General features: G+C 39.7%; 3 protein-coding genes across 10 annotated transcripts in view; 2 read left to right on the top strand and 1 right to left on the bottom strand.

Moving 5' to 3' along the window:
- The window catches only part of LOC134817639 (alpha-actinin-like), a 70501-nt gene that overhangs the window by 33279 nt on the left and 16623 nt on the right, over positions 1-20599 (top strand). For 2 of the 8 annotated variants that reach the window (XM_063826882.1, XM_063826880.1), the window contains exon 1: positions 15427-15512. The exons of 1 other annotated variant lie outside the window; for it this stretch is intronic. Coding sequence is in view for 4 of the 7 variants with exons in the window: in XM_063826889.1 (XP_063682959.1) it covers positions 15442-15512 (71 nt within the window). In the remaining 3 variants the exon portion in view is untranslated. Of the gene's footprint in view, positions 1-15404; positions 15513-16810; positions 17038-20599 lie in introns of those variants that run through there. 5 more of the 8 variants (XM_063826889.1, XM_063826886.1, XM_063826891.1 and 2 more) reach the window with 5 other exon arrangements.
- On the bottom strand, positions 5-3866 carry LOC134817634 (methylenetetrahydrofolate reductase (NADPH)-like). Its single transcript, XM_063826873.1, has 4 exons — positions 2149-3866; positions 1729-1874; positions 1484-1576; positions 5-1335 (listed from the first exon to the last, which is right to left on the bottom strand). Exons 1-4 carry the CDS (start codon positions 3783-3785, stop codon positions 1235-1237), a joined length of 1977 nt encoding a protein of 658 aa, XP_063682943.1. The 5' UTR covers positions 3786-3866; the 3' UTR covers positions 5-1234.
- Positions 10024-15280, top strand: LOC134817133 (uncharacterized). Its single transcript, XM_063826251.1, has 2 exons — positions 10024-10158; positions 12785-15280. Exon 2 carries the CDS (start codon positions 12789-12791, stop codon positions 14352-14354), a length of 1566 nt encoding a protein of 521 aa, XP_063682321.1. The 5' UTR covers positions 10024-10158; positions 12785-12788; the 3' UTR covers positions 14355-15280.

Here is a 20599-nt window from a genome sequence, read left to right on the forward strand (position 1 = left end):
AGTATTGAAAGCGGATAAAAATAATTTTGTGGAAATGATGTGAAATACAAGCTTTGTGGTCCGTTCAATTGATGAAATTCGATACTCTAAAATGCAAATCCCGTGAGAAATTACACTGCCAACTTTCCAAATACGTACTTTTCTTAGAGACCACTACTGGTGACTGGTGAGGAGGTGACGATTTAATATCTCTTCAACAAAAACGCTGTTTAAGCAGTACAGACCATTCTCTCATGCAGGGCTATTAAATCACCTCCCCATCGATAACAACAATGGGTATAACATTTTTCTTGTATCTTCATATCCACGATTATTTTTAGTTTTTTAACAGAATAATATAACTATACACAGATAACGTGACATTTAACAGTCATAGAGTTCACTATGCAGCTCTATCTCAAGTCATATCTAGTTGAAACCTGTGCTCATAATTTAAACTTCCGGTTAAAATCAGTAATTCAGAATTAAACTTTATTCCAATTTCGAGTAATATTTGTTGGAAATGATAAATTAATGAACCAGTTTATGAATGATTTCATGTTTCAACATGTCATTTATTAGCACATCAAACAGTAATTAACCACGAATTCAGAGACAATATGTCATTTATTAGCAAAACAAACAGTAATTAACCATGATTTCGGAGACAATATGTCATATAATGGAAAAGCAAACAGTAATTAACATCTGTTTAATTCAATCGCACTCTTCCCAGACTTACTTCAGTGAAACAGCTCTGCAATGTTTAAAATAAGTGCATCTTTTGGTTTTAAATAACTCAAAAACTTAAAAACTGAATTTAATTCCAAACCAATGCAATGGACCTGTCCAATGTGTTCAATTGACAGTGATATTTGCTAAAATGAAGTTAAATGGCAAATATCAGAAGTATCTGTCAGCCCATTGAACCATGCAAACACAAACTGTGTGTCAGTAATCAACAAAAAACAAGGCGGCGGTAATTTAACAAATAATAAGTAACGTAAAAAAGGTATATATTCGTTAGCATTCAGCTTAAAAGAGGGAAGTTACACAAGATATACATAAATAGAACATTTAGTCAAAATAAACCTCAGTTTCTCTTACATTCCAATGGGAATTGCAACTCGCGTAGATCAAGAATATGAGTTGAGAAACATGAATTTTAAAATACTGTAAACGATATTTTATAATCAAATATGAAAAGTCCAATTTTAAAGTTTATTCCTTTCGTAAGAATCTGTACTTAATATAATCATCCGTTGAGTTGTCCATTGTAGTTTCCTTTGTACTTTCCAGTCTCGTTTTGCTTAATCCCTCCAATAACCTCCTCTAAAAACTCCCACAGTGTCGTCCCTGAAGTTAGTTTTAATATACAGTTTTAAAACCTTTGCACACAACTATATGTACACAATCAAAGCTTATGATCTGGAAGCCAGAATGATGAGCACTAATCGTAAGGTTGATGGCAGTTAAATATGTTACAATATATTAATGAACAAACCTGTCACAAAGTCGTTATCAACAAGACATATGAGGTAGAGATCATCTACTATATCTTCTAACACTCTCCTCGATTGACCTTCGTACAGTTGTCCTGGTATATGATAATTAATATCATATTTAACGATACAATTAACAGTACCAAACCAGCACTGTGTTGAGTCAAGAATCTCTTATATCTCCCCCGCCGGCCGCCACCTATCAGACATCAGTACTATTATAGAATGAGGAAATAATATTACTCACCCCACTTTTCGATCCACAAAGCAAAGGCCTCGTCCTTCCATATAAGGAAGGTTTTGTAGTCTGCAATAGTGGGCTGAACAATCTCTCTGCCAGGGAACACACCCCATGTCAGAGCAATGGGGGAGTTCTTCTTGTAGTTAGTGTAGCTGTAAATATTTAACATATTTGTAAAGATTCAGATGTAAAGATAACATATTTAAAATAATATATGATATATTAAGGTTGAATTTTTATGTATTGGACCATTGGTGCCTTTAACTGTATTTTTCATGGCTTGCTAGCCGCTAGGTTAATGTGAATCTATTTTAAACTGTATTTTTGAAGAAAATTCAACGGCAACAATGTTTCATAACTCTGTGTTTTTAATGTAAAACCAAACTATAAATTCAGCTGGATATCGTGGTTAAATATTCAACATACCTATCAGTTCCTCCTTTGTTCGAAATGGTATAGCTGAGTAACGGGAATTTAGCAATTTTATCGATGATCATCTTTGCATCATCAGATCGAGCAAAGAATTCAATGTATGATTTCTGGTAGATGTAACCGTTCTTTGGACCCCAGCCAAATGTTTGGTCACTGGACTTAGCACAATTCACAGGGGGCTGAGAGTTGATGGTGAACAAATAGTTACTGTTCAGTTTCAGGATCTGTTCCTTGATTAGAACAGTTTCAGGTTGCAACTGTTCATCCACCCAGGGTAGTGACGTCACTTCAAAACCTTGTCTGTTGGGTGTGCCATCTAAGAAAGACATGAAAACATCTCTGATATCATCGATATCCCTTATATCATTACCCCACATTTCAAGAAATTTCGATTTCTTGACAGCTTTGGACATATAGAAGGGATGGTAATCTTCCAAGTCACCAAATGCAGGATTGCTAGAATTTCCCCATCTGCCATTGGGAAATTCATCCCATGTTTTTGTTCTGGTAATGTAGCTCTTTGGCCTCTGAGCCCAATACACTGGCCTCACATCCTCCGTCACCAGACGATCCTCATTCGCTGTGGTTTGCCATGGGAAGAACCTTCTGCTTTTATCTTTACTGTATAAACCGAGCTCTTTGACAATTTTGTTTGGCCCGATCTCTCTGTTAAGGGTGTAGATATGGATTCCTGCAGTGAGGCCCTTTTCAAAAAGTTGTTCCACCAGTTTCACGGTGAACTCAACCCCTATTTCCCTGATTGCTTCATCATCATCTTTTTTTTCCTCTATCATATCTACTAGGTCCTTTGGGACAATAACGTTGCAGGCAAGCTTCTTCAGTTTTCTCAGGGAATCATAATTTTGGATTGGCAGGATCCCAGCTATTATTGGAATGTTTATGTTATGCTTTCTGCAATCATTGATAAACCTTTCATACTTATCACACTCAAACAAAAGCTGAGAAATGATGAAATCAGCCCCAGCATCAACTTTCTGTTTGAGATGAACTAGGGTCTCCTCGTATGTTGAATCTGGATGACCATCCGGATAACCAGCCACTGCAATAACGAAAAGTTCCCCAAATTCTGCTTTTATCCACGTCACAAACTCGGAGGCATATCTAAAATCACTATCAACAGAATTACTATCACCTGAGAGAGCCAGGATGTTTCTTATACCTTGAGAATAAGCATCAGTGAGTATTTCTTTCAGATCCATTTTAGTCAGACGATCACAAGTCACATGTAGTAAAATCTCAATTCCACAATAGTTGACTGCAGTGGTGGCAATAGTCATGGAACTACAAGTTGCACTAGATGCAGAGGACTTTCCTGCATGCCATGTAACATCCATAAAAAGTGGGATACCTTTGTTCATGCGGTCCATCCTGTTGACAAGATTGGCCGCTCCATCTCGAGTTCTAGGAGGAAAAAACTCCAACGAATAGAATCTGTCCCCATTTTGGACTTTTGATTTAATCTTTTCAATGAGATTTTTAGATCCATCTGAATGACAATACTCAAAATTGGTTGGAGACTCACAAAGCTCAAACTTCATGTCACTAGCCTCGGAGTCCACCTCCCATCTCCCATCAAACTGTTCATCAATCAGGTTTCCAAGACAAGGCATTTTCAGCTAACAATGGTATATATTTGATTACAAATTCAATCTAGTAGGAACATGACATTTTACAAAATAAAATTAAAAATTAAAATCTGTAATTGTTAAATTAATACATCAAATTGAACCTTACAAATTCGATTTACTTTTATCCTAGCGTAAAATATTCTTGGAAACATATCTGTTAATAATTGGATTTGTGTTGAACTTAAATTATTTTAGGATTACTACTATTGTGTATTCAATAAAGTAATTATCACTTTTAAATCCTTGTATTCTATATCATAAGCTTGGGGAATGGGGATCCTTCATCCTTCCCAACCGTTTGAACCCTTTAACGCCCAAGTTTAGCTCCGCACTTCAATCAGAAGCCCAGATATCTTGCAATAAGTGCGTCGATCAGTACTCGCGATAGCGTAAGATTAGGGTGTGGCCTAATACCTCAACAACCTGATGTCTAAAGACTTTGAAACCATGCTCTACCCCACTCAATATGATAATTCTGAACATTTTGCTGCCCGAGTTTTGCTCCTAATTTTAATCATAAGCTGAGTAATTTTGATTTTAAGCGCTGCAATCGCTACTCGCGACAGCGTAAAAATAGGTTTTTGCCTAATAACTCATACTCTACCCTACTTAATGTGATGATTTTGAACATTTTAATGCCCAGGATGAGCACCTAACTCAATCAGAAGCCAAGATATCTCGTATTTAGTGTGCAAATAACGAGAAAAAAGGGGTGTGGCCACATACCTCAACAACCTGATGTCTGGTGACTTTAAAATTATGCTCTACCCCCCTAAATGTGATGATTCTGAACGACTTTAAAGTCAAGTTGAGCTTCTAATTCCAATCAGAAGGGGAGTTATTTTGATTTTAAAGTCTCCAAAGCGCCAAAAAAGGGCGTGGTCAATTGCGCAAAACTGCACCATAGCCAAAATTTCTACCCAAGCCAAATTTGTTTCTGATGGGTCCCTTGAGCTATTCCAAGTCTCAAACCCCGGGCGGAAGTTATATAGACGGAAATGTCTTCAGATCCTTGACTAAATAGATTTGTAGTGTTGTAATTAGTTTTATATTTTATCATATGTTTTTTCACACACCGGAGGTATGGGCCCACAGCTATTCCAAGTCTCAAACCCCGGGGCGGAAGTTATATAGACGGGAATGTCTTCAGATCCATGACTAATTACATTTATTGAGAATTATGTAATGTAATGCGATGGAATTATTTTAAGCGGGCATATCCTGTCCAAACCCAGGATACATGACATAAAAGATTCGTTTTAACTTGTTTGCATGAAAAGCATTAATAAGCAAGCAGTATACAGCGAATGAACACATAACGACTTTGACAATTGACAGACGATTAATCGATTGTGAGTTATGACTGACTTAACTGTATGGGTCAACTACTGAAACTGTATTGTATACTATCTTAATCATTATACTGGACATGAGATGACAAAGTAAACCTCCACTTAGAACTTGATTAGTCACGAACAATAGAATCATCAAAAACCAGTACAATAAAACATCTTGATCAATAAATGCCTAGCAGCACCTAACCAGACAGCGGCCGTGTACCTTTTTCGACTCCACTGAGTCCCTGATGGACTTTTGTTTACTTTTTGTAATCAATAATTTGACCAACCTTTCTTTCTCGAAACATAATTCTACTGTACTTCCTTATAGTATTAAGATACAGCAAATGTGAAGATAAGTAAAATACAATTTTGAAATAAAATACAATTTTTATTTTCCACAGAAGAATCAATACATATTGAATTATAAATATCCGATAATTCCATCAATAATCATTAAAAGTTGCTTTGTCAGTTGTAAAATCAAAAACGAAAAGCCGTACGCTGAACGCGCGCGGCATTTTTTTCTGCAGCTGCCTAGCTTGTAGCCGCTAACATCAAAGCCGCCGCGCGCGCCCAGTGCTGGGGTGCATTTTCATTAACAATTAAACTTGGTCAAAGTTATTATTTATATACAATTCCTAAATTAAATCAATAATCATGTTAATATGAGTATTCAACACTACTTGACAACAAATATTTGCCGGCCCATCGACGATTCAGTCGCCGAAACAAAAATCAAATGTTTGCTTTTTCGTTTCGGGAACTATTTGAACTCAGTACTATATGCATTTCATTAATCTATTACTAGATTAATGAAATGTCATGTTGCATTGTAAATATTTAAAGTGTACGATATATTAGGATACAAGGATACAAGGATACAAGGATACAAAAGTGATAATTATTTTATTGAATTCACAATAGTTATAATTCTGAAATAATTTAAGGTTACACAATTCTAGTTATTTGCAAATGTGTAGGGATAAAATAGAAATGTTTTATAATACTATTTTTGAGGTCCTATAGCATTATGCATTGGCCAGTATTTGAGTGGAAATCTGGGCTCTTATAGTAGGCTGTAAAATTTTCGTTCACAGAGAGAATTGAATGGATTGCTCTTGCTGTGGCAGTAAATTTTGTAGGGTCTAGTGTTTTATCGGATAGCAAACCGGCTAGGTCAGTAATATTTTTGGGATGGAAGTTAAATTTTTCTCTAACTGAGGAGTAGAGTAAACAGTCAGTTAGAACATGAATTTCGTCCTCAATAGGCTTAAGCCCCTTGCTGAAAAAGCAAAAAGTGCACCATCGATGTTCTCTTGGTACTAGGGGGGTTTCGTAACGGCCCCTCTCAATGTAAAGATTGTGGCAGCTAATACGAAACCTTGTTAAGCTTTTCCGAGCATCGGGGATCTTAACCACTCCTAAGTATGTTTCTGGTTCAAAATCATGTTTAATTTGATTGTAGAATTCTAATTTAGGTGAGGATGCCTTGGCAGATTTCCAGGTATCCACAAATTCTTCCCTCATGTTGTGACTGATTTGGGTAGAGAGCTTGGATTTTGAAGAGGATGAGTGGGGGAAGTTATATTTGGTGAGAAGATTAGAGATGTTGGTGTACCAAGGAAGGCCCAGCATAATCTGCTCGTGACATGCAGCGGAGAGGAGTTCATTTTCAGTGCTTTCAAGACGACTATAGAAATCTATTGCAAGTTTGCAGGCTTCAAAGAAGAGGGGGTGGCACCCACTTTCGCCCCAGCAGCCTATATTTGATGCTTTTGAATGGACAGACAAGGACCACTTGATAAACTTAAGGTGGAATCTTTCATAGTGGTCTTGTGAGATGTACCTGAGAGTATGCTGGGGGTTGGCTTTGCTATCTGTTTTGGAGAGGTATCTCATGGTTTTTGAGTGAGGACATAAGATTTGGCAGCCATAGAGCAGTATCGGTTTTATTAGAGAGTCAAATAGAATGTTTAGGGAACGGTGAGAGAGGGCATCTTTGACGATATTGCCTTATGATCTAATAGTAAATTTTACAAAGCTGGCTTTGGACTTAGATAAAATTATAATTTATTTTAAAAAACCACGGATAGTTTAAGTTTTAAATTTACGTTGTCGTATAACTATAAACTTACTGAGCCGCGCTCAGCCTGTTATTCCGCCGAATCTATATGTCATGTCAATCATTAATGAACATGATAGCCTGAGGTCTCCAGGTAACTATAAACAAGTTAATCCTGTTTTCAATAATGTGCGGCTTTAGCGGCCAATTATTGACTTATACATAAAATTGAATTTTAAATAGAAATTTGAATATATTAAAATTTAAAATTTTCTGGATAAAAGGATTAAATTTTAAAAATGTTTCTGTTTCACTAAAAATTTATTTCACTAGTTTCCATAAGTAAATTAAAAAGTTTTTGTGCGGCTCCCTTTTCACATCGCAGTTTTGGTTGACGGTTGTTACTCTTCTAAATTTCTTCGAAGTAGTGCCATGGGCGCTGCTTTCTTGTCAAAATATTATGGCCTGATGGCAAGTGTGAGAGAATCAAGCAATAGACTAAAAGCAATAGACTAAAAAGTTAGATAAGGCCGCTATAAGATGTGAAAGATCGACATCATCAATAAAATTGCTATTGGACTTGCATTATTTCACTTGTTTAAAAAATACTGCAGTTTTATGGGTTTGCAGCCAAACAAAACAGTTTTGCACAAACCCTTAATCATACTAATAATTTAAAAATGTGTGTGGGTCTGTGCGTGTGTAATTTCCGAACGGCTTAATCAAGAAAACGGTTAAAGTTGTGGGATCACTGTTTTTTTTTCATCAGCCGGTGGTAAGTGGTTTAATTGATGGTTTTGTACCCCAAATGTGATACTAAGGTGTCTCAATTTTCTCCCCTCTCTCAAACTCTTTCTCTCTCTCTCTCACTCTCTCATCCCATTTACAGCTCCTCTAAATACAGCTTTGGTTCATAATAAGGTAATTCGGTAGTAGAACCAGGAGCCGCAAGATTGCCTATTAAGTATTTCTATTGGATAAGTGTTGGGTGCTCGAAATTTAATTAACTTTATTGCAGCCGGTTTCGACTGAGTTAGTTCATGATTTTACACTGTTTAAACTTTTGCACCGTCTGTACGGTGCAAAAGTATGGCAAAAGTATACCAAAGTATGGCACGTCTTATTTCGACAATATCAACTGGCTAACTAATCAATGTACTCTTATCCGGATCTATGCGCTAGTGTTCTCTATAAAGCTCCCATATAAGCTACCACTGAGCTCAACATCAGTCGCATAACTTGCCCATCAAGCATTTTTCTCATAAGCATTTTAAAGAAATCAGCAAAGCGTGTAATGATAGAACTACAAAGCTCAAGGAACAATGAAGAATGGCCACCTTTTCTGTTACATAATTTACCAGGGCTACACAAATCAACAAGATCAGGCGCTCAACAAATCAACTGCCGTGAAATACCTAAAGAATAAGTAAAACTATACGATTAGCACACTAGTCACTATAAACCATATGCCACATTTTTCACTCCCATTCACTTTCATATAGATAGCGCTAGCAGATGCTGATACTTCTTTTGCTGATACTTCTTTTAACTTCAAACAGAGCACTATACTGATACAGAGCACTATACTATCGACTCGGCACTGCCCACTAATCGTTAATCCAACACAAGTAGCTCATAAAAGAATGTGTGTGTGTGTGTGTGTGTGTGTGTGATCATCTGTCGTATCAAATCAAACTATTCGTCACTATGTTAATAAATCATAATATGCAAGTTTTGGTTATTTTTAAATGAATAAACGATGAAGGTTACATCATAATTTTCAATTCTTATATTCACGTATATTAAATGAAATTATATTGTTATCATGTATCATATGATTTTGTGAATATTGGCCGGTGTTCCAAAAACCGGTCCCCAAACAAACATACTTTTGCAATTCAACTGCAATAATGAAGTCCTGGTTGTAGGCACAGGTTACACTAGTAGACCATCATCCCAAACTTAATGTCAATCCTGAAAATGTCAATCCTTGCCCTACCCAGCTTGCAGTGGTCCAATACTTAATAGGCAACGATTTGATACACGTTGCGTCATATAATATGTGGCTGCAAAAAGAGGTATACATTGTGTATCTCGTGCGGTGACAAAAAGCATACACATTTTTTGATGCATGTCGCGGCCCTGTAGTGCATCAGGTAATTATAACTAAGACTGCAACAAAGTCTCATACCATCCTGAGTCAACTGCCTAATTGGTCACTAGGCAAAATTTCCATCAAATCTGTTCAATTTCTGGTTAGGTCAGAAATTTTCATCTTTGAAAATGGGACAGAAGATGAAAAATATGAATTTTTGTTTTGTTAAGCTTTCTGTAGAGAGCTTCCTCCTACCTGAATCATACTTCCAGCACCTCAATTGTGTCATATGCCACCTATAGTTGACTGACTAATTGTTTACTGCAGAGAAATTCAGTCAAAAGTGTGAAATTTCGGTCCTGGAAATTTCATCTTCAAAAACTGAAAATGGGACAGAGAAGGGGACAATATGATTGTTCCATTTTGTCCAGGATTTTGACTTTCAGTAGCTCAATTTGGTCTCATACCATCCTGAGTCAACTGACTAATTGGTCGAAGTTTTGTGGCACAGTTGAACTTGTTTTGCACTGTCATCTTCTTCATTCCTTCAATATATTATCCTGAACTTGATCATCAATGATTATATTTATTTAAAAACAATTTTGTAATACATTTCACTGTTGTGGTTCATAAATACTATTTTGGTGCACTAAAAACTTCCATTACATTATACATGTTTATCACTTTCATTGTCAAATTATCACATCATTATATAACATTATAGGAAACATTATTCAACTGATTGAACAATGGAAGTACCCCACAATCAAGGCGCAAGAAAATCAGTTGTACCTGGTGGTGCTACTCTTGATAAAAAGACTTTGGATAAACTATTGAATCAGCGCATAAGTGGTTCAGGTAAGAATCCAGAAGCCCTTGTTGATCAGTTGCATAGTCTTTCGGTGCGTCCATCTGGAGACGGTATTGTTCCAAAAACAAAGTACCAACTAGAAAAAAATAGTCTGAAGTCTACCGAACAAAGTGTCAGTCCAAACATTCATCAAGCACTGTTGGACTCATCCTGTGTTTTCAGATCTAAAACCGCCATACCTCATGGTTTACTGTTTGATTTGCATGAAGAAGTTTATCAAATTATTGAATTCCTGCTTGATGAGTACAGGAAGTTCTCCAAAGGCTGCATGTGTGGAAAATGTTGCATGTGCAGCAGGTCAGCTGATGGTGGTGAGATGGAAGAGATGTTGGGAGATGCTCAAGAAGCTTACAACTTTATTGCTAAATATATTGGTAGAGATTGTGAGGCTGATGACGTACAAGAACATTCCACTAATAGGATTTATGCTGATGCTAAATTAGGCATATCTCATGAAATTGAAATACCTGAAGACGCAGATGAAATACAGGAAACAGTGTAGTCACAGTGACACAGTAACGCAGTGACACAGTGACACACTGACACAGTGACACACTGACACAGTGACACAGTGACACACTGACACAGTGACACAGTACAGTGACACAGTGACACAGTGACACAGTGACACAGTGACACAGTGACACAGTGACGCAGTAACACAGTGACACAGTAACACAGTGAAGCAGTGAAGAAGTGACACAGTGACACAGTGACACAGTGAAGCAGTGACAGAGTGTAGTTAGGATCGGACCCATATCCAAAAACCCGCATTCTCGCATTCTAAGAATGTAGGAAATTTTTAAAAGTAGGAAATTTTTGACAAAAAGTAGGAAATTCGAGAGCCAACTCTGAGAATTTTCGATAATATTTCAGTAGGAATTTAAATGAAAGAGCAGACTAAAAGTTGCTGGACCGTTATTTAAATGTCCTCAGTCAGGGATCCACTGATCCAGTCTATCAAATTTCGTTTCACAGACCAAAGTTTGTTGCTATTAGCTACAAAATCTGTGCATCAAGTAACCACTAACCAGATGCTAATTATTGGGGCATTTTCGCGTACACGACATAAATAGTTGTCATTATTACTTTATTAACATAATTTACTATCTACTTATCTAGTCTATGAAACCGGATATGTCTACAGTGTCACCCGATATCTGTATTGGCAAGCAGTAGCATATACACATCACGTCTTCAATGTGTGTATCACACTGCACACACCCAGCCCAAATTCGTGTGGCATGAGAAAATATCAGAAAAACAGGGCGTTTTAACTAATCTGTACGATGATGCTAGAATGGGCGTGAGAATTGGACTTTTTCTAGTTTTTTAATTAGTCACTCTGCCTGCTTGCTTTTGTTGCTTACATTGGGTTGTTGAACTTCCTATTAATCATGAATCGTCCAAAGTTCAAGTCTAAATCCGAGGTCCAATGCGGTATATGCAAAGAAGTTTGTACTCGAGCCGATAATCTAAAAGTTCATTTTAAGAGGTGTCACCCAGGGCATCAGCCCTATGAATTCATACCGAATCAACCTAAGTTGAGGTAGCTATCACATTAAGACATTAATCGGGTGGAAATCATTTTTGCATGAATTATCTTTACATGCTCCTGATCCTAGTTAGGTATCACTCTAAACATGCATAATGCATAAGAATTCTTTGTTGCGTTTCCTATCTTCTTTAAATAGTAAATACTAATAGTCATTATTATATTTTTGGAAAATTTAAATTCCTTGTTTCTTGAATATTTGGTCTCATACTTGCTTCCTTCTCCAAATTCCCTTAACCCTGTATTAGTTTATAGCTTGAAAGCAGAAAGTGATGGTAGTGATGGTAGTGATGGTAGTAGATGAGAAAACATTTTTGCCAAAATTATAAACTCTTGATAATTCATGCTGTCTCCTATTTCGTGCTTTAGTTAAGCCAAGTGTTTAGGGATTCTAGAATCCAGACAATTTATCCCAATAAAAATTGAAATCAGAAAATAGTATGCTAAAATCGTTCTCCATTGTCAGATTCGTTCCAGGAGGCCAAATCTAGTTTAAATTTCCAAAATTTTCGGGGGCTTCGCCCCCAAAAGTAACCTAGGATTATCTATTAAAAAGCATTCCGGGCCCTAAAAAAGTAAAATTGAGAATCTGGAATCCGCCATGAAAAATCTTTGAACCGCGCGAATACAAAGACTTTTTATGCGAGTGAAGCGAGCGGGCCACAGAAAACGAAAAAATTGAGAATGTAGGAAATTAAAAAGTTTTTGGATATGGGGGATCGGAAAACAGAGCACCTATTAATTCCCATCCTGTCATTGCAATGAACGTTTGAACATGATTTTCACTCATTACATTCAAACTTTATTTCCTATTGAAATATAAACTACACAATGCTCTTGATGTAATAATGTAACAATTTATATTTTAATTTATCAACAGGCAGTCATTTCACTCAATCAAAATTCAATCATGCCATTGCAGTCAGAGATCAATTTAGATTAAATACACAATGCATTCTACATCTATAGATCTATTCTAATACATCGTTTTTACTTTAAATATTTTTTGATGCTTGTGCCATCCAATGATCATATCTAACCAAATCCCACAATTTCAGTAACATGCCAGAAACAATTCCATTCTCTGCCCAAAGAATAAGGGAAGGTCCATTCCACTTCCCACCCCCACCACCGACAGATCCTAACTTACTGTTCAAGAGTCTGTACAAACTGATGAATTATCTTACCGTCGAGTGGTGTGGTGGTGACTTACCTGCCCATTTGGGCTTTGCTTTTGGCTCAGAATCACCAGATCTAGCAGACCAGTGTTTTGACCTTTGCATGGCCATTTCCAACACCACTGTTCACATCAAGAAACAGAGGCTTGATGAGGTATTTGCGGAGTGCCATGTTCTTCATCCGTTTCTAGATGTCAGCGTAACATCTCCATCTCTGATGATATACGGGTCTCTCTCTTCCAACATCAGACATTATCACAAACTGTGGGTAACACCGCGCGGAGTTCTTGTTAACGAACAGCCCATGCTTTCCAGGGAGATATCCAACACATCTGTCTTGTATATTAACATTCACTTCAGATATAACATAAAGCCAACGGAAATAAAAGATTTGATGTGTTATTATTTGACACGACTGAACATTGGCTGCCGTGAGAATTTGGTAATTGACATGAAGTTTGAACATGGACCACGTTACTTTTTCCCTCGATACCCAAAAGCAGGAAATTCAGATCTTACCCGTTCAAATGGTGCTGTTTTCGTGAAAGTGTGCAAAAATTGCCAATCTTGTCGGATCCAATCTACAAAAGCCAGAGAGATTACCATACAAGATCAGAAACTGAATGTAAGAATCTGCACACGTCAGTGTTTTGGAAGTGAATACGGCAGACCATGTACTGACAAACGATTTAAAGGTAAACTCACTATTCTGGGTCCTGGTGGAATTCCCGTACTTTACTTATCAGATACTGATTTCTACAGCCAGTTTAATAAGCTTGTACAGAAGTGGCCTTGCATGTCCGACAATCAAACCCACCTTATTTTGATATTTGAGTGTCCAGTGTCGAGGAAGAACATCCATCAGATCATGACACTTCTCCATGACACCTGTTTCCAGGTTTTCAGCAAATACCAAACCTCCTTCAAAACTTCTGTAACTCAACTTCTTGGTAGTAGATCATCTGGCTCGAGTAGCACGACTGTAGATCTGGTTGCAGCTAGCAGAAATCTAGCCAGAGGCATCTCGGAAATCGTGGAGCTCAGTAAAAATGAAGACTTCAAAAAAACTGTGAAAGATTTGCTCCCTTACGACACCATGGAGACGCTCCAAGAATCTATACTGAACAAATCTCGTCAGTTTGGTATTCAAGAACCTCGTATAATTGAGGGAGCTGATGATGGTGAACCGTTTGCCAAGCGGAGAAAGTTGAAACCCTCTCCTACTCAAGAAGTACAGGAAATACCTGGTGTTTCTGTGGGAGGGTTCTGGTTTACTGTGACCGGCGAGGAGTCTATAGGGAAGGAGCAAGGGAAGGAGACAAGAACTGAGGGATTGGAGACAAGAACTTTAACTGAGGGATTGGAGACAAGGACTGAGGATTTGGAGACAAGGACTGAGGATTTGGAGACAAGGACTGAGGATCTGGACGATTTTCAGTCCCTGCAATGACAACACGATTGAAAGGTCAGATGATATGCTTAACAAAATGATGATATTAGTGTAAATAGGCAATATCGAAATATTTGTTGCCAATGTTGTTGCTTTTATTCAATGCTAATGAAATGTTTGTTTTTTGTGAAAAGTACCAATCGTGTAGTTATATCATTATTGTGTAAAAACATAATCAGAATTGATTAATGAACGACTTAAAATCAATCATAATTACAATCATTCGTCATGACTTTATTATTTTGTAATTTTTTCGATGTTTGCTTAATCGTTCAGCTGATAATGCGCTTGGTATGGATGATAAGTTTTTAGCTTCGTTTGAATACTGTTAATTATTACAATTAACAATGTGCCCAAGGAATCGTTCACATATCACGTGACCCAGATTTTAAAACCATAATTTACATCACATTAAAGCCATCTTGACCGTAAAATGTGAACGGTCCCTCAACAGAATTTCAGTTTCAATGTTTTTTTCTTTGAAAACACATTTGAGAGAACTTGTATACATTATAAATAACACTTGCAAATCGATTACGAAATACATATGCCTTAATCTTTTTGAGTTTAATTTTCTTTCCAAACTGGTCTGAATGGTATACAAATTATTACTGGGAAAAATTCGTTGAAGATTTTTTTCATTCAGTTGATAAATTTTCGGTTTGATTGCAACAAATTGCTCTAAAATTAAGGGTTTAAAGGCTAAAAGGGCAAATATATTGAGGAACATAATGAGGAATAGAACAAGAGATATTTTAAAGTACTCAGATTAAATCTATGATATCTCAAGAACGGAACATCCTATTTGAACATATTAAGATAATTCAGTTCTATGAAATATCAAGATGTGTTTTTTGACCGCCAACAATCCTTAATTCATTGGATCGCTATTTTATTCTATGTTTGAAACTCTAAATTAATGGTTACCTGTGATTTTTCTTCGACTCAGCAATTGTGCTTTTTCAACTCGATAACATAAAATTATGAGATCTAAAACAATTCTCATCAATTAATTGTTGATCTGATTTTCCTTGCTTTTTGTTTGTTTAAACCTGATTCCACACTAACGATCAACTTCAGTGGGGTCATGGCATCTGCCACTCCAGAGAAGAAAATGGCATCTTTTAAGAATCGTAAAGCCAGTGTCATGACTCTGAGGTTTGTACACTTTTTTGTTATTTTGATCGTTAATCGGTAAAAAAGGGGGTTACTTACTTTCATATTAAGAAGCAATTTGGTGACTTTTTATGTCGGTTTAAATAAATATTTTACAATAAAGAATTGGAGATTATTACCATACGTTCTGTATAAGACATAAGTTAAAGTTAACTTTGCTAATCAGTTGTGAACAATGGAAATGTACCTTGCCAGCTAAAGTGCTAAACAGTGTGCGCGCGGGCGTAATAGGTCTTCTAGTAAATTCACAGGAAGGCGCGGACACCATTTTAAGGAGTTGAGTTTTGGCGCGCAAATTTCGCCGAGCGCAGCGCAGCTAGCTAGCTCAGCTAGCTCAATTAATTAGTACGTAGAATTGTAGATTTTGGAGCAGACGTATGCAGGCGTTTCCTACATCTCAAGACAGTAGCCAATACTGTGGCCGATGAGCGCAGAGAGAGGCTTGCTGCCGTCTCGCCCAATAACCTTGGCGATGTTAAGTACAGTAGTAATAGCTAGAGACAGATGGGCATTGGGCACCAGAATGAGTTACCCGCATGTATAAGCCATAGCTCCGATACTAGTCCTTGATAGATCTTTATCAAGCTATCGCATTACTCACACTTATACTCTAATATATAGTGTACTCGTTGTAGCAATTATATACTACATGTACAACTCTGAACATAATAACAAGAGAATGGCTAATAAAGTGTTTACGGTGTCCCAATGTGGATAGAGGCATTGTCATGACTCTAATACGACAAACTAGTCTCAGACAATTCATTGGCGTGTTTTAAATGTTCATTGTATATATTATTACATTCAACAGTACGGAGAACTTTGTAAACGGTTCATTAAAGGTAGTCTGTTTTATAGACATCTTAAATCTTGAGCGATAGTTGTCGGCCACATGGTGGCACGAGTTTACACTCTATGTATAATGGGCCAGTATGTAGTCAGCAGTCAATTGTAGTCTGGTATCAGGCTCGTTGTTTATCTGAACCCGCTACATTTTTGTTTCTTTGCCAATGATGTTCAATAGACACAGTTTTAAAGCTGCGGAGGTATAATTCTACACAGCGTGATCTTTGAGTATAATTTTGTTTAATTTGCACTGAAGGATGCTGAGTCATTATTTTATCATGCAGCGTTCTGTAAATTCATTACAGGTATATGGTGTAGGTATGTGCTTTTTTGTAGATCGGAATGCGATTAGCTCCGATATGCGTTTAGAGCACAGACAAATCTGATTATTTATGATCACATTGCTATTATCACATTCCTCGATAGTTTACCTTATCTTATACATTGGTAAATGATTAGATTTCAGGTTAGATAGTCTGAAAGTACAGCAATGATACTGCAAACTTCGCATTCTGACACGCCACACTGTTGTGTTGGTTAACTGTTAACAAACTGTTTTTAACTCTGTTTGAACGCTCTTTTGTAGTCCAGTTGTAGTACATTATGTCCCTGAGATGACTGAGTCAGATCCACTGGGTTTTAGAAAGAATCTCAAGCAAAAGTAAGTTGCGAAGATATGTGCATGAAGATTAGTAGAGCCTGTACTAATAAAATAATAAATGGTTATATATACTAAATACTGGTCCTGAAAACTGATTCTGGTTGGTATTTTTTAACTTGTTACTGTGGTACAAACTAACCGACCAAAATAAACGCTCTGACAATTGAATATTCAGCGATTTAAAATGTCTCATTTTAGTAACTGATTACGTAGATCGATCAAGTTACTCGTTCAATCGCATATTTAAGATGTTGTCATGCACGAGATCTCTTGTATTACAGTGTATTACAGTCATGTGCTCGTCCTGTTATCGTTGATGCTGCGTTTAGGTGCAGCTATTTTTGTTTTCATCGCCCAAAGCGTCCCTCTTTTTATGATTAATCCCCGATTACAGGCATCGACGAATCTTAGAATATTTATATGTGAGAGCCGGGATGTATAGAACTGAGTCAAAATTGATTGATCCCTAGACTACATGAAATCTTCCTTGATAGACTGTTGTGAGCAGGCCTCTTGCCGTCTTAGTGTTGAAATAACCAGTGCAGTTAAGGAAAGTAAATGTTTAAGTAAATGTTTAAGGAAGGAATAATGCCTCAGCACTTAATTTGATACAGAGATGATAATTGTTTAAAATTGTTTAAGTAGCGACTGCTCCCAGTCCTGCTACTATAAAGGGGGGGGGGGGGGGTGTCACGTCCGTCTATGTCCGCTTGTCTCATAGAATCCAAAAAGGACAGGACATAGGCGGACATAGGCGGACATAGGCGGACATAGGCGGACATAGACGGACATAGGTGGACATAGGCGGACATAGACGGACATAGGCGGACATTAATGGACACCTAAATTGCTAAATAAAATGTTCAATTTTTGCTGTTATAGGGGGATCATGTTTTTTGTCCGTTCGGTACCCTATATTTTCAAAACGGACAAAAAATATAGCGGACAAAAACGGACAAAAATGGACAAAAACGGACAAAAATGGAAATAACATTTCTAGATGCTTCCTCCTCCTACTCTTCCTCCTCCTCCCCCTGGGTCTGTCGCTGTCGGACAGATGTCGCTGTCGGACAAGAGTCGTGTTACCGGTCTTCCTGATCTTCCTCAGTCCTCTTCCTCCTCCCCTCCTCAGTCCTCCTCCTACTCCTCCTCCTCGTCCTCAGTCCTCCTCATCAGTCCTCAACAGTCCTTCTCCTCCCCAGTCCTCCTCCTCCTCCTGAGTCCTCCTCCTGGGTCCTCCTCCTGGGTCCTCCTCCTCCTCTTCATCCTCCTCATCTTCCTCCTCAGTCCTCAGTCCTCCTCCTCATCCTTCTCCTCAGTCCTCCATCCTCCTCCTCAGTCCTCCCCCAGTCCCCCTCCTCCTCCTCCTATTCAGTCCTCCTCCTCCTCCTCCTCCTCCTTCTCAGTCCTCCTCCTCCTCCTCTTCCCTCTCAGTCATCCTCCTCAGCCATCCTCCTCAGTCCTCCTCAGTCCTCCTCCTCAGTCCTCCTCCTCCTGGGTCCTCCTCCTCCTCTTCATCCTCCTCCTCTTCCTCCTCGGTCCTCAGTCCTCCTCCTCCTGGGTCCTCCTCCTCATCCTTCTCATCAGTCCTCCTCCTCCCCAGTCCTCTCCCAGTCCCCCTCCTTCTCCTCCTCCTATTCAGTCCTCCTCCTCCTCCTCCTCCTCAGTTCTCCTCAGTCCTCCTTCTCATTTCTCCTAAGTCCTCCTCCTGAGTCCTCCTCCTAAGTCCTCCTCCTGAGTCCTCCTCCTGAGTCCTCCTCCTCTTCCTTCTGAGTCCTCCTCCTGAGTCCTCCTCCTCCTCCCTCTCAGTCATCCTCCTCAGTCATCCTCCTCAGCCATCCTCCCCAGCCATCCTCCTCAGCCATCCTCCTCAGTACTCCTCAGTCATCCTCCTTCTCAGTCATCGTCAGTCCTCCTCCTCAGTCCTCCTCCTCTTTCTGGGTCCTCCTCCTCCTCCTCCTCCTGGGTCCTCCTGGGTCTTCCTGATCCTCCTCAGTCCTCTTCCTCCTCCCCTCCTCAGTCCTCCTCCTACTCCTCCTCCTCGTCGGACAAAAATGGAAATAACATTTCTAGATGCTTCCTCCTCCTACTCTTCCTCCTCCTCCCCCTGGGTCTTCCTGATCTTCCTCAGTCCTCTTCTTCCACCCCTCCTCAGTCCTCCTCCTACTCCTCCTCCTCGTCCTCAGTCCTCCTCATCAGTCCTCAACAGTCCTTCTCCTCCCCAGTCCTCCTCCTCCTCCTGAGTCCTCCTCCTGGGTCCTCCTCCTGGGTCCTCCTCCTCCTCTTCATCCTCCTCCTCTTCCTCCTCAGTCTTCAGTCCTCCTCCTCATCCTTCTCCTCAGTCCTCCATCCTCCTCCTCAGTCCTCCCCCAGTCCCCCTCCTCCTCCTATTCAGTCCTCCTCCTCCTCCTCCTCCTTCTCAGTCCTCCTCAGTCCTCCTCCTCCTCCTCTTCCCTCTCAGTCATCCTCCTCAGCCATCCTCCTCAGTCCTCCTCAGTCCTCCTCCTCCTGGGTCCTCCTCCTCCTCTTCATCCTCCTCCTCTTCATCCTCCTCCTCTTCATCCTCGGTCCTCAGTCCTCCTCCTCCTGGGTCCTCCTCCTCATCCTTCTCATCAGTCCTCATCCTCCCCAGTCCTCTCCCAGTCCCCCTCCTTCTCCTCCTATTCAGTCCTCCTCCTCCTCCTCCTCCTCAGTTCTCCTCAGTCCTCCTTCTCATTTCTCCTAAGTCCTCCTCCTGAGTCCTCCTCCTAAGTCCTCCTCCTGAGTCCTCCTCCTGAGTCCTCCTCCTCTTCCTTCTGAGTCCTCCTCCTGAGTCCTCCTCCTCCTCCCTCTCAGTCATCCTCCTCAGTCATCCTCCTCAGCCATCCTCCCCAGCCATCCTCCTCAGCCATCCTCCTCAGTACTCCTCAGTCATCCTCCTTCTCAGTCATCGTCAGTCCTCCTCCTCAGTCCTCCTCCTCTTTCTGGGTCCTCCTCCTCCTCCTCCTCCTGGGTCCTCCTGGGTCTTCCTGATCCTCCTCAGTCCTCTTCCTCCTCCCCTCCTCAGTCCTCCTCCTACTCCTCCTCCTCGTCCTCAGTCCTCCTCATCAGTCCTCAACAGTTTTCCTCCTCCCCAGTCCTCCTCCTCCTCCTGGGGCCTTTTCCTGGGTCCTCCTCCTGGGTCCTCCTCCTGGGTCCTCCTCCTCCTGGGTCCTCCTTCTCCCTCTCAGTCCTTCTCCTCCTCCTCAGTCGTCTTCCTCCTCCTCCTCCCTCTCAGTCATCCTCCTCAGCCATCCTCCTCAGCCATCCTCCTCAGTCCTTCTCCTTCTCAGTCCTCCTCAGTCCTCCTCCTGAGTCCTCCTCCTCCTGAGTCCTCCTCCTGAGTCCTCCTCCTCCTCAGTCATCCTCCTCAGTTCTCCTCCTCCTCCTCCTAGGTCCTCTTTCTGGGTCCTCCTCCTCCTGGGTCTTCCTGATCCTTCTCCTCCCTCTCAGTCATCCTCCTCAGTCATCCTCCTCAGTCATCCTCCTCAGTCATCCTCCTCAGCCATCCTCCTCAGCCATCCTTCTCAGCCATACTCCTCAG

This window comes from Bolinopsis microptera, chromosome 6 (assembly GCF_026151205.1).
Source record: "Bolinopsis microptera isolate Bmic1 chromosome 6, MBARI_Bmic_1.0, whole genome shotgun sequence".
NCBI classification, from domain to species: domain Eukaryota; kingdom Metazoa; phylum Ctenophora; class Tentaculata; order Lobata; family Bolinopsidae; genus Bolinopsis; species Bolinopsis microptera.

Coding starts and splice junctions, on each gene's coding strand:
- LOC134817634 (XM_063826873.1), bottom strand. CDS start 3,785: ATGCCTTGTCTTGGAAACCTGATTGATGAACAGTTTGATGGGAGATGG. Junction 1,875..2,148: donor AACAAAGGAGGAACTGATAG/GTATGTTGAATA, acceptor AAATATTTACAG/CTACACTAACTACAAGAAGA. Junction 1,577..1,728: donor TTTGTGGATCGAAAAGTGGG/GTGAGTAATATT, acceptor ATCATATACCAG/GACAACTGTACGAAGGTCAA.
- LOC134817133 (XM_063826251.1), top strand. CDS start 12,789: ATGCCAGAAACAATTCCATTCTCTGCCCAAAGAATAAGGGAAGGTCCA.